Source organism: Typopeltis vanoorti, chromosome 14 (assembly GCF_054136105.1).
Source record: "Typopeltis vanoorti isolate ZY-2024b chromosome 14, IOZ_Tvanoo_1.0, whole genome shotgun sequence".
Classification (NCBI taxonomy): Eukaryota; Metazoa; Arthropoda; class Arachnida; order Uropygi; family Thelyphonidae; genus Typopeltis; species Typopeltis vanoorti.
In genome coordinates this window covers 48,020,203-48,040,124 of record NC_143562.1, presented here as the reverse complement: position 1 = coordinate 48,040,124, position 19,922 = coordinate 48,020,203, and the positions used below count along the sequence as shown (strand labels likewise).

At 33.6% G+C, this 19,922-nt stretch overlaps 1 protein-coding gene across 1 annotated transcript in view; it reads left to right on the top strand.

Moving 5' to 3' along the window:
* LOC150099434 (cytochrome P450 4V2-like) overlaps positions 1-19,922 on the top strand; it is a 154,801-nt gene that overhangs the window by 105,790 nt on the left and 29,089 nt on the right. Inside the window, exons 2-4 of the mRNA XM_090404348.1 lie at positions 12,713-12,825; positions 13,176-13,261; positions 14,678-14,868. Of these exons, the coding sequence (XP_090260474.1) occupies positions 12,713-12,825; positions 13,176-13,261; positions 14,678-14,868 (390 nt within the window). The remainder of the gene's footprint in view (positions 1-12,712; positions 12,826-13,175; positions 13,262-14,677; positions 14,869-19,922) is intronic.

The window sequence follows — 19,922 nt, the reverse complement described above, 5'->3', positions numbered from 1 at the left end:
GGATTATAGACTGTTAGCGTGGCTAAGAGGATGGCTGAATGACAGATATAAAACAGTGGTACCTCAAGGATCGGTGTTTGGTCCACTGTTATTCAATCTGTAGATTAATGATCTTTTGAAGGATTTGACAAGCGATGTACAGTTATTTGCTGATGATGCAAAGATAGGTAGAGTAATCAGTAATTCTGTTGATATATGCAGTAGTTGAAGGATAATTTGAATAGACTAGGACAGTGGGCATGGGAAAATGGATGTCAGTTCAATATCAGTAGATGTGAAATTATTCACGTCGTCGTGATTAGATATCCAATGTCGTATTATATTGGTGGAACTATGCTTGAAGAAACTGATGAGGCTAGTGATCTTGGCGTGTTAGTAGATAGGAAATTGAAGTTCAGGGGCCATGTGGCAAAGACTGCAAATAGAACTCAAAAGATAATTGCAATGCTGAAACGAAGATTCACACGTAAAGATAAGGATATCATTTTGCCGCTTTAAAAGGTCTTGATAAGACCTCACTTGGACTATTGTGCACAGGTCTAGCTCTATATTTTTCTCTCAGATGGTGGTGTGTGATTGGAATAGGTTGCCATTGGATGTTCTGAGTGTAAGCCGCGTGAATATAAGAATAAGTATAATAGCTGGTGCTTGTAGTATATGGCCTCCCTCGATGATTCCCTGACTACCTGGAGGTCTCTCTTAATAATAATAATAATAATAATAATAATAATAATAATAATAATAATAATAATAATAACGAATTAATTAACACGTAAAATATTAATAAATAGATAAAAATAAATAAATAAAAAGAAATACTGTTCTCATTTAGATTCTTAATGTTTAGTCGTGATATTAAATTCCTATCCTATCCTGCCCATCCGTCCCTTAGGAGGGGTTGAGTCCCCCTCCCTCAATCAGGGGTTTATCACGAACTAATGCGCGGCCGGTTCGTCACTCCTTTCCTGCATTCCCTGAGGGTGATATTCATGACTGTAATCCGTGTGTGACTGTAGTTCAAGTGGCCGGTTTGCCTGTTTTGAGGGACGAAAAACCCGAGATTCGGAGTGGAAAAAATCGTCTTTCCGAGCAAAGGACTTCGTCTTTACAAATTGAGCTACGGAGGCTTTTTTGTATATTAAATTACCTCCGTTTGTTGCTTAACGTAACGGTTCATTTGTAGGCTATTTACTATGAAGATATCGATCACAAAATATGTTTTTATATCATATTATATCTGACAGTTACGATAGCATTATTAATAATTTTTCCAATCAATCATCGTGGAATGTAAACTCAGCGTTCGAAAAGTTACTTAGGTAATTTCAGTAGCTTTCAATATTTATTTGAACCCAAAGTACTCAGATTTTTATGCTCTTTATGCCCTTGGAAATAGTACTGGAATGAAGATTACGACCGTCTTTATGGGGGGTTTTTATAACTTCTTAACTAGGCGTTTCAAAACCTGATTTTATACTAAAGTATAAAGAGCTAATAAGCTTCATTTCGGCAATGAAAACATTACTTAAATTAAGGGGATATTGAATCCCACATAGTTTTAAAACCGAATAAGAAACTCAAAGATTGGAATCAGAGAGTTTCTTGCCGAATATAGTAAACTATAGTAAACTATAAAGTATCGGCGGACACTAGCGTTAGCCAATGCAAGTGATCCTAGTACATAGTACATTACTGGGCAACTCGTCGCAAAGGTGGAGGAAGAAGTTCAGATCGCTATTCTTAGGTATTTTCCATAATGTAAAAACACATTTCCTAGGAAATGTATGCTGTTATTACATTATGGAGGGAGGTCACTACCCAGACCGGTTTCAGCCTTTTTTGAGGCTTCATCAGTGAGCAGCTAGACCTAATACCAAAGTGTATAGCGAAAAGAACTTTGCGAAGTACATAAGTTCTTTTCGCTATACACTTTGGTATTAGGTCTAGCTGCTCACTGATGAAGCCTCAAAAAAGGCTGAAACCGGTGGGGCTATTATGAGTTCGCTCCCTTAGGGTTTTTGCCTTAAGGTAGGGTTTTTGCCTTAAGGGAGCAATTTGAGTCTCCGGGGAAAGTGTTCTCCGGCACGGCCCGCTGAGGGGTTTTGTCGGTGAATGCTTTTCTTCGGAATTTGGGCGGTTCTGCTCGGTGGTGGCGTGTGGGTGGAAGGCCATCACTGAGTGGAGTCAACGCTGAGATGGACGGTCTTTCGCCCACGATTGAGTGGCCTAGGGATCGTCCGAATTTTTAGAGACGCCTTTACTTACTCATAAGGCTGAAACCGGTCTGGGTAGTGACCTCCCTCCATAATGTAATAATAACAGCATACATTTCCTAGGAAATGTGTTTTTACATTATGGAAAATACCTAAGAATAGCGATCTGAACTTCTTCCTCCACCTTTGCGACGAGTTGCCCAGTAATGTACTATGTACTAGGATCACTTGCATAGGCTAACGCTAGTGTCCGCGGATACTTTATAGTTTACTATATAGTTTACTATATTCGGCAAGAAACTCTCTGATTCCAATCTTTGAGTTTCTTATTCGGTTTTAAAACTATGTGGGATTCAATATCCCCTTAATTTAAGTAACTGATTTTATACTTTTGCAAATGTAAACACTTCAGTTTCCTCGTAGATAAATCCACTCACTAGTTAAGAAGATTTAATAAATATTGCTCTGGTGCCTGAGCTATTTTTTAACTGATTTTAACTGTAGTTAAAAAAAGTAACTGTTTTTTTTGCCTTCCCGACATCTGTAGACGGTCAAGTTCATAACGTACCTTTAAAACATTTTTTAATTAGGTTACAATTTCCATATTTCAAAATTTTGGATAACTTCAGTTGAAGTAATGTCTTACGAGATTCGACATATATGAAGTGAATCCTTTTAGTTTTGTTCTAAAAAAATTTCCCTTTGAATCAGAGCTCGGTAGATTATGTCTGATATTTCTGATTAATTCAAAGCCAAATTAATCCCTCCTCGTTTCATTGTCTCAGAAAAAGTAAAACAAAATAGGAGAAGAGAACGTCATTTGTATTTGTATACGAGATGGAGCAATAATCAATCATTAGCAGAAAACAAAAAGAACAAAAACCTACAATTAAGCCTTGCGAAATGTTTAGGACAATCTCGTTAACTGAATAACAATTCGGCTGTTGAAAAAATAAATTTGTTTTAGCAACCTAGTCAACAGTGACATTTTCCTTTGATTAAAGTCTGTTTCAGAAATCAAATTACCCTTTGAAATGGGGTTATTATTTATAGTCATCTGTACGCACAAGAAATTGAGTATTCCTGAATTTTCCTCTCATCGCATAAAAAAAGACTCTTTTCTTTAATATAAAGAAGAATAGCATATTCCGTTGTAATCAAGTTGTTATCCTTGAAAACCTGAGAACGTCCCCCCCCCCCCCTAGAACAAGAACACAGTGTTTGTGGAATTACAATAAGTATTATCAAACTGCTGATCAAATACTTATTCAGCTTCAAAAAAAAAAGTTTTTTTTCCAATTGGAATTACCTGAAATCGATTTAGTGAAATATTTAAGTATTAAAAATCAAAATCTTAGTTAACTTGGCATTACTCCTATTACTAGGCAACTAGAGTAGATTTCACATCTACATGATACTCCGCTGAGACAGTTGCCTTTGCAGTATTGGGTGTGCAAAAGCAGAATTGCTCCAATCGAAATTAACATGTGGCCAAAAATCCTAATTCTCTGTTTCTCCTGTATTGTATGACTTTTAGTCATGTTTTTCGTATCTGCAATTATTTTATGGTTTCAAAGACAGAGACAACGCAGCTATGTTTTCTCATTACCAGGCTATGCTCCTCTTCCGTTGCTTGGCAACCTTGACAAAATCTTGAAACATATTGGAAAAAATAGACTGCTGGTTACGCCCGTATGTACGTACAACAGAATTAATTTTAAAAGAATAAACATTTGTCTCCAAATATTGATTTCTTTGTTGTATAGTGTAAGTGTATCAGGGCAATATTACTGAGTTTTACATTGAATTACACACAAATAATTTTATTCTTTTTGTAATTTATATTTGACTACTGGTGATGTAAATTTTCTAGTGAAAAAAACAAAAGGTATTTATTTTTTCGTAAAAATTAATATATAAATGAAGAAAAAAAATTCACTGTTATAAAAGGATAGTTGAGAATAGAACAAGAATAGGTTTAGGGTAATAGTGAAACGGAGCCCCAGTAGCTTAGGTGTTATAGAGAGACGGGGTTCGAATCCGGTCACCATGAAGTCACATATCTACAGATGTAGGATACTAATGACCAGGTGCAAGAGATTAGAGCAGTTATGTTTTTACTGTGTATTATGGATCACAAGTACAGGCCATAATATCCAACCTGCTTCATAGACCCTGCCAAAAAAGCATACACTTTTAAACAAGGAATCTAATGTGATGGCGCTGTGGAGAACAACTTAAGATTGAAAATTTTAAGTTGTTAAGATTTTCAATCTTAAGACCGAGTGTTGCCTTCGGAACTCGTGGAAAAAAAGATATATCTCCGAAGACGACACTCAGTCAAAACGTCTCACGCCCCTTTATTTCCATCCCTAATCTTGATCCATCATACTCCATCTTTCTCTATTCCCCTAAAGGTATTCTGTCTTTCATCTTCTTCCCAAAGAAATTACAGCCAACCCTTAGAAAATCGATTTTTAATCCACATACCTTTGTTTTGTCCGCAATTCTAGCTCCCACATTTTTATATCTCCACATCCCCCCCGCCTTCCTTTCTGTAATACTTCAGCAATGATACATAAATGTTTATTGTTATACGCCTGATGTGCTCCAAAAGAAGAACATCCTACAAAGATATGTCCAAAAATATTCCTCCCTTATATTTTTCATTATCTACGTCTCTAAAATTTCAATGTTATGAAAAATTGAATAAGAAGCCAATCACATTATACAGGAGTACTCCTGAAAGAAATAGGCAAAATAACCATAAAAATTAATAACAATTTGGAAGGATAGCATGAAAAATTTACAGAAATAATATTTATTGGATCACATTTTTCTATTGTTGTTATATACATGTTCAAAAACAATGTGTTCCCAATGAACGACCAAAGTCTGCATCTCCAACAGTTTATTTTCGATAACAAGAATGGAGGGATGGAAGTTATTGATCTAATAGCAAACCAAGCAGTAGTGGCTGGTAAGGTAGTAGTTACTGTCATTGCTTGTAATTTTTTTAAAATTTATTTCTGATGTAGTGAAACAAAGTTTTTTCACGAACTAGTCGAATTAAAACAAAATTTCTTTTTCACTTCTTTTGTGAGGGGTTTAACACGAAAATAGTGATTCTAATATGTCTTTTTTTTTACTCTCCGACACTTCCAGTTTCTTATTACTGAGAGTGTTTGCTCTCTTAGGTGCCTGGTCTATGACGAAAACCAATAAGTTGAAAACAGCTGTCAGATCAGTTAAACCTTATCAAAATGGACCAATAGGAAGCGGATATACAGGCACTTTGAGCGTGCGTGCTTCCTATTAGGTTCGGAATAATTTATAGTTTCTGTATTCGACTTTGAAATGATGTTGGATTTAACATTCCCTTGATTTATATTAACATGTCATTTTTCCACAGAAGCCTACACAATGAGATACAAACTCGCGGCGAGTTTTTGCTTACGAAAGCAAACAAATTTGAAAAACTCAGAATACAATAAAAACTATTCTGCAATAGATTAACATTTCCATTAAGGTGTAGAGACAATGGTGTCATCGTTTTTTGAAATTGCTCCAGAAGGTCACCAGTAAATGTTCATTAAAATTTTATTGAGGCACGCTAGTCGCATCACTGAAAGAACGTATAGCCCACATAAGGTTTGAGCTTTCAAAAATAGACAGCCTAATATGTAATCTTCATACAGATTTATCTTCTTTTCTCCCCATTTGGAATAGATTTGAAGACTTTAATAGGAAAAAAAATTAGTACTGTAAGTAATAAAAGAACGAAGAAGAAACATAAACCTTATCAATGAGAGAACCAACCATAATGACACATTACCACTCTGTTTTGCTGAAGTAGATCAAAAAAGTCTAAGATAACATAATTTACCTTTCCACACTAGACGTAGCAATAATGAAACAATGGGGAAAAAGTTTCAGTTATGTCACTAAATATCAGGACAACCTCATTAGATGAATAAAAACAACTGTACTGTTAAAATAGATAATCTTGTCATAGCAACCTTGCCAACGAGATGTTGCCTTATCAACCATGCCAACATGGTGATGATTTTTATTCATGAATGATTCAGAAATATATTTACTCATAACTGTAGAATATAATCCTATTTGAAATGGGATTATCTTACACTGTCATATTTACGTGCAAGATACTGCGTGTCACTGAATTATCTACTCATCTCATGCATAAAGAAAACTGTTGATTTGATTCGCTGCTGTTTTACAGCTGGATTGCTTAATAAATGTTTTTTTGTTGTTGTTTTGTTTTGTTTTTTTGTGGAATCCTTTTAAACTACATTATCACGTAAAATCAAGTTCTTAACCTTGAAAAAATAGATGGACTGGTTTTATTGTGAACAAACACTACGTTGTAGAAAAACATTAAGCATTAGCAAATTAATGACATTCAGTAATGTATTTAACTTCCATAAACTGGTATTTTAGTGCATTGGATTCATCGTACGTAACCCGCTAAGATAGTTGGGATAGATTTCTGATCGTACGATTCCTCTCAGGGATCGTTTCCTTTATAGTACTTGGTGAGCAAAGCAGATTTGTCCTAATGGAAGTTAGCATGTGGTCAGCAATCCGATTTCTTTGTTTTTCCCACAGTGTGTGGTTTACATTTACTTTTATCATAGTTGCAATTAGTTTATGGTTTCGAAGACAGAGACAACGTAGCGATGTTTTCTCATTACCAGGATATGCTCCTCTTCCGTTGCTTGGCAACCTTGATAAAATCTTGAAACATATCGGGAAAAACAGACAAGTAGCTACGCCAGTATGTAAGTAAAATAGAATATATTTTGAAAATAATTATTTGTCTGCAAATGTGTTGATTTCGTTGTTTATAATCTAAGCATAATAGGGACATGTTACTCAGCTTCTCACAGAACTAGACATACGCAACGGATTTTATTATCGTTTTTGCATTTCATATTTGATTTTTGTTAAAAAGAAAGGCAGTATTTAGGTAAAATTGAATTTATATGGAATCTATGAATGCAGAAAAAACAAAATTCATGTCCTGTAACGGAACAGTTGAGAATAGAAACACGAACTTAGAATAATAGCGAAACTGTTTAAATAGTGCATCGAATTTCACAAATAATGTTGTAGTTGTTGTTAACTGATACATACTTGGAGACTGAAGACTCATCCCATGAAGCCATCTTAGTGATTTGCATAAAACACCCTACATTAGGGGGAATTAACTATAGTTCCTTTGCATATATCTTGCTATAAAATGAGATTGAAATTTATATAACAGAATTACTACACCTTCATTAATAAGAATTATTTTGAGTATTAATGAAACTGATTTATATATCATCTGAGTTGTCAGTAAACGTTATTAAAATATTTTGCACAAAAGGTTTGTTGTATAATTCCTTTCCAATATTTTTTTATGAAAAATTTCAATCTTTCTTCACAGGTTTAAGAAATATTGGCATAAATAAACAATTACGTTAAGTTAGAAGCAGCAAAGATTATCCATAATTATTAATAACAAAAGATTCGTACTGCTGTTCTCACTACATCATTTCTTTTTCCTTGTCCCAAAAGAGGTTTAAATAAAGCCCATCGATTTCTTTCAACAGAACCGACTAAAACTGACATTCTGAATGTGCAGTTGTCTGCGTGCACACTGCAGAGGATGACACATGAGATGCTCATCCAATCGAAAAACTTAGGAAAGATTCTCGAGTCTTTTCAAATGAAGTTAAATTATTCGTCCTCAATAGTTGTCAATCTCTCTCTCACTCTCCAAATTCGAAATTTTAGTCCTAATAAAAAATAAAAAGAGAACACACTCAATATTAAAAGACATCGCACATTAGCATCATTGCTTTAGTAAGTCCAGCTAATCGCAGTGATATTTGTAGAATTAATAGTTTTCAGATGTTGTTTTTCAATGGATTGGATGAGGGATCAAATTTTTGATCCCTCATCCTATCCATTGAAAAAAAATTATTTAATAGCGCATGTGCTTTGTAAGAGAGACATAATAACTGTTATGTTAGCATTAGGTCAGAATTACTCAAGATTATGAGGCTCGTATATTATTTCTAAAAAGAAATCTATGTTCTTTTGACCCTTAAATGTATGTTCTTGTGAATGAAGCATCCTTATTCCACACCGGATTAAAATTCATCTCTCTTCTCGAAATAGCATGACTACCACACATACTGCAAGCACTCCTACGAATCTGAATAAATGCATGTAGAAATTGCCAGGTGAGTTCAATCATTATACATATTAACACATTTAATCAACACGTACCATTGGTAGAGACATTATATTAATTCCAGGAGAACTATTCAAATTATGACAATGTGGAAATGCAATATTTGCATATTATTTGATATTACATTCGATATTTGAATATAAGAATACGTTATATCCATCATCATGAAAATGAACGGAATCCAAAAATCTTGGATTCTGTTCATCCACACACATACACACACACACACACACACTAATCTTGGATTGTGTGTGTGTGTGTGTGTGTGTGTGTGTGTGTGTGTGTGTGTGTGTGTGTGTGTGTGTGTGTGTGTGTGTGTGTGTGTGTGTGTGTGTGTGTGTGTGTGTGTGTGTGTGTGTGTGTGTGTGTGTGTGTGTGTGTGTGTGTGTGTGTGTGTGTGTGTGTGTGTGTGTGTGATTATTTCAATTAGTTCTTTTCATAGTTTACTATGAGAATACTTAGACACGTTTCAAATAAATAAATATAATTATTATTAAGACAGATTTTAACTAAGGCATCTATTTGAACTAAAATAGATGCACTTGTTTCAGATTCGCAGAATTTTAAGCAAATTAGACAAATACGCAAATTTAAAAAAATTAGATTCTTCTTCTTCTTCAGCTAGCGGAACCTCTAAGGTTCTTTTTCATTTGATTTTAGCTCTGCAATGCTTTTTCATATTGGTCTGTTATGCTCCAAGTTTCTGCCCAATATAAAACAATAGGTCTAATGATTGTCATGTATATTTCTGTTTTAACTCAACTTGATAGAATTTTGGAAGATAATAAATGATGTAAATGATGTAGTGAATGATAAGATCTACTGGAGGCATGTATGTTACCTAGCTTTTCTGTACTAAGTTTATTGTCTTGAATAATCAATGTTCCAAGATATTTGAAGGAGGAGGGGAACTTTTAAATTTCAGATTATCAGTGGTAAAATGGTTATTTCCCTCTCGATTATGCTTTCTGTACACATTTAAATATTCAGTTTTATCCTGGTTGATTCGTAATTCTAGATTTTCAGCAGCCGTTTTGATTTTTCTAAATGTTGTTTTAATGCCTTCAGCATTTCCTCCAACAAGGCCTATATTTCTCTTTATGTTATCTTTAACAATTTGTCGAATACATTTTTCTAATGCTATATTAAAAAAGGATGGGCGAAAGGGTATCTCCTTATTTCAATTTTCTCTTAGTGTCAAAAGGTTCAGGAATAATTCCATGAGCTAATACCATGCTTTGGCTATCAGTGGTGCTAATTTTGATTAAACATATTATCTTATGAGTTATTCCTAATTCATCTAATATTCCCCAAAGACCTTCTCTGAAAGAAAATTAGATACCCAATCATTTTCAGAAATGGTTGTTCTCTTGTCTTTATTATTGTTATTATTTGTAAGTTTCACAGAAGTGAATTTTTATTGGACGAAAAGGAAATGCTTTCAAAATGAAAACTGTTGTTCCAGGAAATTAAATATCTTTTATTGCGGACCGTAATCCAATGGGAATGAAATGATTCAAATAAATTGCACCATACAAATCAAATCGAATATTTTATCCTAACAGATTATAGAATAAATCTCCAATACTTCCTAATTTTTTAAAACATTTATTACCTTAAATTATAGAATATATTGAAAGACTAAATAAATTATACGTATTAGAATAAATTATCAATATTTCCTTCATTTCGTTTTAAATTGGTTATTTTACATGTGAAGTTAATCGATTCTGTCATTACGTAGTTAATTATTGGCCATTACAGCTAGCAAAGTTATTTGGTTAACCAAAGGTCATTTGATAGTGAAGATATTTTGATATGCAATAAACAAAAACTGTTTTTGGTCTGAACTAAAACAGCTTCATCTAACACGCTATGTCGCATTTTCATAACTTATTTTTAAACTAATTTTCCTTTGTGTTTTGATATAATCAATTCATCATTGCCAAAAGCAATCCTGATATAACTTTAATGATCATATAGCCTGAAGCACATGAAATTGTTTACGAGGTATTCGAATCTGTTTATAAGAATGTCATTTCTTCGAACTGCAAGACCTTATTCTTAAAACATGAAAAATCCCATTTGTAACCACGTAGCATATTAAAAAATAGATTAATAAACAATCCTACTTGCATAAGCATCCTTCCAAGCTGCATCGTCAACTTGCAACGCTGTATGAGCCCCTCACGATGTTCTTTACACTAATATAGTCTAATCTTGGATTATTACCGCTGATATTTCGCTTATACGTAGCTGCTCTTCCGTAGAAATGTTCGTCAGTTACAGTGCCGTACAATTAACTTAATTCCCACATATTTCCATTGTTTTTATGATATATTTCTATGACATAAACATCAGTTTCCAAGACATGACTCTCTAAGAAGTGTACCAAAGCAAGTCTAAGAAACTATTCTCCCTGCTCCTCAAATTAAACCCAAATTAAGTGTTGAGGTTCTTCTCTAAGGCCAGTTAGCACAATTTATTTCCTACCAAATTTCCTTCCAAAGCATATCTTCATTTTTATGAATATATGCTTTGGAAGTAATTAACTGATTCTGTATACGGTGTTTCGAAGTAGTTAGGACACACTTATTTTCTTAAATACTCCGTTCTGGGAGACATTTATTTTTAATTGAAACATCGTCGTTACTAAATTATTCACAATATCTGCCATTATATAAAACCTTGGTCCTTAATATAAGGTTTATTCAAATGAATGTCCTTATCTGAAATATAAGTACTTTTTTAAACTGATACTTTAATCTTTTTGGAAGTACTTGAATAACAGAGGAAACTTCCAAATTCGTAGGGTAGTTGACTTTTTTGGCACTCAGAGAAAATCACTAGCATTTTGCGTTGTATATTGATTTCTATAATTTCTGTATACATTTTATAACCCGGGTGATCTCAGGCTCTTGGATTATATATTTGTCATTGTTAAATTGTATATGTATTAAGTAGTGCATTACATAGTATTCAATAAATAAGTAAATTTTGTCGAGTGGTGACTCGACAACGTCAAATGACTGCTATTCCATTCACTCACCACGAACCATGAAAAAGAACATGAACCTTGCATGCCACTTGATCATTGTTTTACTTACTTTTCATCAGCCTATTTTGCATACTTATTTCTATGTGTTTAATAGTAGCTTCCTATATCGAATCCTATGTGATCAGAAAATGTTATTGAAACTAATGTTCCTCAAAACAGATTAAACAACCTAAGAAAGGCAAAACGTTCACCTATTATTTCCTAATTACATTTTTGTTATGGAATATGAACAGATATACGAATAGTGTTATTGTATAAATGGAAAAAAAAACGCAATTGTCGCGAAAATGGTTCTTTAGTTTTCTTGCAGTTTGAAAGACCTCGTTCGAATTCTGTTATTCGAACCAGCATCATATTTCAAGGTTGTTTCCTGTTGTACTCTTGGGCTTTTACTTCGGTAAAGCAGGCAAACCAGCCGTTAAACACATACAATTCATAGATATTAAATATTGATTCAGAGTTCTGTTAACCTGGTCTACAAACCACTCCATCATTTATTCTTCAATTTTAATTAGATTTAACTAGGAAATATTTTCCTTAGGGTGTACAAAAAATAACACCTCTGAATTTTACTAGAAGAGGAATTCCATCTTTGTAAATGTTAGTGTAAGCATTGCAAGAAAGATGAGATGTGCGCATTGAAAATAAAAATTAACGATCGCTCTACATCATACACAACTTGCGTTAAACTCATTCAATACATTATTATTAATAAGCTCTTTTGGTTGCTTTATTTTTATTAATAAAAGTTGTTCACAAAATGTTGCTCGCATAAGAAAGAAAGAAAGAAAGAATAGAATGGACTGGAAGGTATTGCGGAAAATTATCACCACACTGGAAGTGCATGATGAATAAATGCAAAGAATAAAACAAGAAAAAAGTAACATCAGACTCGCTTGGCGAAAAGATATACGTTATTCATGTGAACTTGAATTGTCCATTCTTCAATGAAACAATTCACGAATGTCAGTTCACATTAGCCCTTTTAACTGAAGAAATGTTCAGAAAAGGGCTTTATCTATACATACTACAAACACTAATCATTAAATACAGCACTCATATTTCCTCATCACGGTATGATTGTTAACATGTCTAGATATTATATTATTATCCGTAAATTATGCAGTTACTATTTCCTGAATGAATTAATATTTAATTATTTTGTATTTTATGCAGATTTCTTCCAGGAAATTTGTGCTCTGTGTCATCTATTTCGTGAGGAGGGATTAGCGTTATTTTTGTTTCCCGGAGATCCAGAGGTTTTCACTTACCGTGCTGACCACGTGGAGGTAAGTCATGAGTGAATTGTAGTCTTTTTTTCTCAAACAATATAAGTTTCAGGAAACAGAATGAATTAAAATAGTATAGTATGCTAAAATAATAAATTAATGTAATGAAAATATTGCAAAACTGAGATATGGTTCAATGATACCCATTGTGTCAAGTATCTCAATAATCGAAACTCACTGAACTGTTGGACAGTCTCAAGTGGTTTCTCAAGATTTAACTTATCTTTTCGTAGTAAATTTCCTCCTTTTCTCTTTAATATATGACATTCAGGAATATCAAAAATAGACTGATGCACAAAAGTTGAATTTTAGTTCAAGCAGTAACTTATAATAAATTTTGTTTTTTGTAGGCAATCCTAGGAAGTCGAAACATCTTGGACAAACCACGATTTTTTAAAATGCTCAAACCATGGCTCGGTTTAGGACTCCTCACAAGGTAAATTAGTAGTTCGTTTATTATGTTACCAGAAGTGCAAAGCAAAATAACTGTTAAAAGCAATATTTCATCAGGGATTACATCAAAAAGTAATTGGTTTATGATTAATATTGTGTAAAGAAGAATTTCTCAAATTTTATTAGGTTTAAGAGAGTCCAAAAATTGAAAGTATCTTCAATATTTTAACTAAAGAAAGCAATTACGAAATAAACATGAAATTGAAATAAATGAATGAATAAATTGATTTTATTTGCAAGAGTAGAGAAAGTTCACAATACAAATGAGCTGACAATGGTAAATGAGTGATATATTAAACTAAATTTTAACTGCAATTTATTTACTTCTTTAGATGTTTCTTTTGAACAGTTCTGTAAATACACTGTCTTGCATGACTGATTTGAAGAATGAAGAAGTAACTACTTTGTTTGAAAATAAGCAATTTCTTTGTAAATCTGTGAAATATGATCATCCATAAATACGTATTTATTGAACGAAAATGGAATTTTCCTTCACCACGTGATTATCCTCCTCCTGCTTATCATCAAGCATTCCTTTTATCAGCATAATTTTCATACCCATTCTAGTAAAATGTTTTATTAAGTCCGAGTAAAGTCGAGCAATATTTCAACCTCTTAACACAAACTGTTTCTTTATCCTTAGAAATAAATCGCTCAGTCGTTTATCATTACAGAGAATGTAGATGCTATGCATTCAAAGAATAAACATCCCATCAGTAGATAAGGTTTCCTTTCAATGTTGATGAGGATTCAACATCTAATAATATATATGCCGAACTGTCTGCCTCAAATTGATAAAAATGAGAATAATTATTCCACAGATAAAAATCAAATTGTATTTTCATTACAAGAGGCATACCCTTTGAAAAACAACATAATATTTTATGATTTCATAAAATTGAAATTAAAATATTTCATGTCGCTTCAGTATTTTTATTTCTCTTCGAAAACAAATCCATCCATTTTATATCACGCCCATCTACTAAAGGCTGTAAATTTATAACACATTTTGGACGAAGGATTTAAAAAAAAAAAATTAAAGTTTAATTGATTTTTAATGTTTTATTTATTTTTGTATATATTACGGATACTCCTCACTAGAAACCTAATATGGAACATTTTCATGCCGTTTTCACATGAAAATATTCCATATTAGGACGCTATTTTTGGGCATCAAAGAAATGTACCTGTGGTCTAACACCCCCAAATCTGATTCATCTCCCACTTACAGACGATCACAAACATACATACCCATGATGAGATTCAAAACCCGCTCTCCAGCTGTTTTTGAATCTCGACCAATCACCCGGCACGCTTTGCTATGAGTTCTTGTTAATCCCCAAGATGCATCTAGTTTTAAAATTTCCAAGTAGTAACCAATGAAATGATTTTCTTCCAGCCCAGGTCACAAGTGGAAACAGAGAAGAAAAATATTAACACCTAGCTTCCATTTTCGGATTCTAGAAAACTTTGTTCCTATGTTCAACAAATATTCCTTGGTGCTAGTGAACCATTTGAAATCTTTAGGATCGAAAGAGTGGGTAGATGTTGTTCCTTTGGCAACTTCATGTACTTTGGATATCCTTTGTGGTAAGTTTGCATCTCATATATTGTACATCTACGTGTGTACAATCCATGCAATGAATCGTACATTAATCTTACATAATCAACACAAAATCATTTTAGAAATGTTTGAAATGCCTTTCAAAAAAATTCTGGGATGATTATAGGGTATATATCTTGAAAAAAAAGGTATCTTGCAAGTTATACAAAGACAGTTTTTTTTTATTATTATTACGAAGCTGAAAATCTTTGTTTGGCTTGAAGATTTTGTGAAAAAATTTCCCAAAATATATGGTAAGAAAGAAAAAAAAATTCACGGAGATGACACTATTGCCTAACATCTTATTGAGTGATTTAACGCTTTTAACTCGATGCTTGCAAATCTTTTGATGAAAATGACGACAGCTTCATCGCCATCATCAAAGTAACACCATCTGTCTATGTAAAAATCGGCTTATTCAAAACAGATCGAGTATTTTGAATGCATTAAAAATGAAACTGTATTTATGTTTCCGAGCCCTCATAGGGGGAGCTTAGTTCTGAGTGTAGGTAATATAGCGATCCCGGTGTATGGAGAAATACAGCTTTAAACCCCCGATCAAAAGGAGGAAATTTCGAAGTAATTTGCTGTCATTTTAGGAATGAAAACATTTGATAAGTCTCAGAAAACAATTCATACAACAATATGTGAGATTCATAACTGAAACCATTTAGCTGTAGAACCCATTTATTGCGTAAGTGAAATATCCCACTACCAGAGAGATAAGAAACATCTTATATTGCACTTCTGAAATTCATAAAATCAATAAAAGACACTTCGTGAAACTTACTGTGTTCTAATAGCATCAATCGATTTATGAGTTTTCATTTCTGTAGATTAATAATAATCTTCCTCCTTATACGTATATTAGGCCTAGTGACCTGATACGTTCGGGTGTTGGTATAGCCTATTACGAATTGAAATCCGCGACCGTCTCAACTATAAGATGGTTAGCCCTATGCCTCCCGGTGTGTCCTATGTCTGTAAATGCGTGTGTTCACGGGGCCGGTTTGCCTTTCTGGGGTTCGAAAAACCCAAGTTTCCGGGTGATAAAACCTCCTATCTCCGTATGAGACCGACTAACTCACTTTAGTCGAAGGAGACCAGAGAAAGGGTCCTTACGCCATGGACGGGAATCGAACTCAGGTCTTTTGAACCAAAGAGCTTCGTCTATACCGAGTGAGTTACGGAGGATCAATAATTTTTTTTCTGCGGTTAAAAAATATTGCTTTTTCTTTTTTCACCGCATTTATACATTTAACAATGAGATATATATTTACAATTTTCATTTAATGTATTTAAGCGCTGCAACTACTGCACTTAAATGTAATATATGGATATATATATACTGTATATATTTTTTTTTTGTTCATCTTGGTTGAGCTGTAATTTCTCAGCTTTCATCCTCGAAGCTTAATTATTAAGCTTATCTGAGGACGACAATGGTTAGTTATTGTTTATTGGTTTGTTTACTGTCTTGGAAGTAGGCTCATGTTTGATAGGTCTGATTTCAACTACAGCTGAAGGTTGAGAAATTCACACACACGCATGCACACACGCACGCAAACACACACTTACACGATAATTTGGAATGTCTTGATGAGTCGCTGAACTGAAAAGCCTGATTAATATATTGTGTTTCATTAAGTTTAAAAGGTGTGTGTGTGTGTAGGGTGCGTGTTTCCTGCTCATAGTATGTCTTTAAGACTCTTTTCAGGCTGTTGTAGTTTGAAATGTTCCTCTATTCAAAAGATAATTTATTTATCATGTCTGGGATGTAGAAGCTTCGCGTAGCCTTTCCGTAGTGATTATTGTATTTATATGTGATATAATTAGTTGTCTGAGGTCTTGTTATACGGTATGTATTTCTAATTGTCGTGTAGTTGGCATCGAAATAATGTTTTAGCAAAGCTGCATAGTGACATAAATGTTTTGCTGTCAGTATTTTGTGTTCTGACATTGCAGTGAATATAAAGCCTTTATTGTCTCTTTTCCCAAAAGATCAGTTTTATCATTTGTACTGTAACGACATTAATCTATTTATGAATATATTATATGTGGGCATAGTGCTTTGTATATCAGTGTATTTTTAGTATGTACTTTTATGTATTTTATCATATGTATTTTTAGGCGTGCTGGAACTATGTCTTTTAACGTTTGCAAGTTATTGTTCGGAGTTTGTTGTGTAGATGGTTTATGTGGCTATTCCAGTTCATATCTGCATAAAAGTAAATTCCAAGGTATCGTATTGTTTCTACCTCAGTGATTGTAGTAGTTTTACTGTTCTGTGTGTTTTTTATGTTGTAGAGTGAATGTCGGATGATTATATATTTGTTATCATATGTTTTAGGTGTATGGAGTTTTGATGAGCTGGTCTATGAGCAGATTTATGTCATGTTGCATATCTGTTTGGGCTATGCTTGCATTATTATGGATAGACATTATAGCTGTATCGTCTGCGTATTGGAAGATATTGCCTTTGATAGGTAGCTGATTAATATCGTGCACGTAAATATTGAATAGATTCGTGGAGAGTACAGCTCCCTGTGGCACTCCATAGGTTACTGGTAGCTCTCTACTTCGCTTTGACCCGTGTGACATGCTTCCTATTTTGAAGGTAGTTTGTAAACCACCTATGCAGAGGCCCATCTATTCCAACAGTCTCAGTTTTCTAATAAGGTTTCATGTGTTAGTGTGTCAATTTAGTTAAATTTATAAAGACTACCATGGCAATTTTATTTTTGTCTAAGGCAGTATTAATTACTTCCTTAAAGTCTTCCAAGGGAGATGTTCCCTTATTTTTCCCTTATTTTTCTGAAAACCATATTGGGAATAATATTAAAGTTCTCTCTATATGTTACGAGTTTCTTAGTATGATTCGCTCCATAATTTGACTAATAATTGGTAATGTTGCTATGGGTCTGTAATTGCAGATTAAATTTGTTTTTCCATGTTTGTATATGGGTGTGATTATGGCAGTCTTTAACATGCTTGGTATTTGTCCCGTTTTAAATATTATATTTATTAATTTTAGTCAGATAAGGCCTAGATAAATCCTTAGGACTTATACCATCTATTCCCGAGCCGTGTTTGATTTGATTTGGTGTATTACGGAGAGACGTTCTGCTTCTTTTTTGGTTGGGAACCATAATGTCTCTTTTGGTTGTGGTCCAAGTGGTGGATCACATTTTGTAATTGGGGGAATATTTCTGTGCAGTTCTTGGATGGAGACTGCAAAGTATTGGTTAAAGTCATTTGCTAGTTGTTCGATTAATTTTGCGTCTTTCATGAAGCTGTGTTTTATGGTTTCAGAGACGGTGGTATTGGGAGCACAATCTAGCATCTCGTTGATCAGATGCCAGGTTTGTTTCGTGTTGTTTTGTGCAGAGGTTAATTTGTCTTTGTAGTAGTTTCTTTTTTTGCATTTCTTATTTGTGTTGTAAGGCGATTCCTTGTTATATTATATTCGGTTCTGAAAGCTGCGTTATTTGGATGTCGCTTTAATTGTTTTCATAGAGCGTCCTTTCTGAGTATATATATGATTATGTTTCGCTTTATCCAAGGATTTTGGCATGTTTTTGAACAAATTCTGATCTTTGCAATTTTCTTATATATTTCCTCCAGTATGAATATAATGTTGTGGTATAAGGTATCTATTGAATCTGGTGACACCATGTGTTTCTAGTTTGATTTTTCTTATTTCGTGGTTGACTATTTCTTCGTCTACTATTTTTTTTGTGTTGCTTTTCTTCTGTGAAGCATTGCATGGATATTGTCTTAGGGTGCTGGTTTAGAGCCGTGAAGTAATGGTCTGCTACTTTGCACTTTATAGCTGCTGCAGTGTAACTGTTTGATGGTGCCCGGATGTTTATGTGATCTAGGCAGGAAGTAGTGATAGTATTTCTGAATATTTCTTCTCTCGTACATGATGTTATTGTTGGTATTAGGTTATACATGGTATCTAGGTATTGTACAGTGTTGTTCTGGTTTTCGTTTGCAATATTTATGAAAACGAAATACCGATTATCATTAAGGTATTCGGTTGAGCATATTTCTTGGCGTGAAAGCCAGAAATTGAGTTCGTGCAAGAATTTTTTAACGTTTAAGTTTGGCGGCCTGTAAATAGCATTTAGTATTATGGGATGCTGTGTATTCGTGGTATTAATGATTTCGCGGCAAAGGGTTTCAGCATGCTCAAACTGATATGCAGTTTCTTTTGTTATTAATTTATGTTCAATAAATATTAATATTCCACCCGCTCTTTTTGTTTAGCGGCATGATCTATGTTGTTGGAAGCCTGGAATTTGGAAAGCAATCGCTTCGTTATTAGTTATGGATACTTCTGTTAGGACCAATATATCAATAATACCGGTCTAATTTCTCAGATAAGCCTATAAGCCTATAACAATAACCAATGTGTTTCGATGCTTCTGATGTTTCTGATGCATAAATAATAATAATAATAATAATAATAATAATAATAATAATAATAATAATAATAATAATAATAATAATAATAATAATAATAATAATAATTTCACATTCAGTTAATGATTTGGTAAACTGCATCATTTGTAAATGAAGTTCAAAGTTTCAAATTGGAAAAACGGAAGCAAAACAGGTTCATCTGATCTTCAGAATTACTATCGAAAGGGGGGGCGTACCACGTTATACATACCTCTCAATAAATTAGAAACTTTCATTTAATACGGTGTTGGATCTCCTTTAACCTGCATTACAGCACATATGCGGTTTAGCATAGATTCGTTAAAGTGTTGGACTACATCTACGTCTACAACATACCAGACGTTCACCACACAGTTCCTTTAACTGTGTGACGGACTTTTCTCCCGGATCTGTTTTTCTAACATGTAGCATATATTCTCAATGGGGTTCAGACCCGGGCTTTGTACTGACCAGGTAAGATGGTGGAAGTTACTCTCATGTTTACTGAACCACTGTTGAACAATTCTTGCACGATGGACAGTAGCATTATCGTCCATGAAACAACCGCCACATACTAAATAAAAATATTAACATT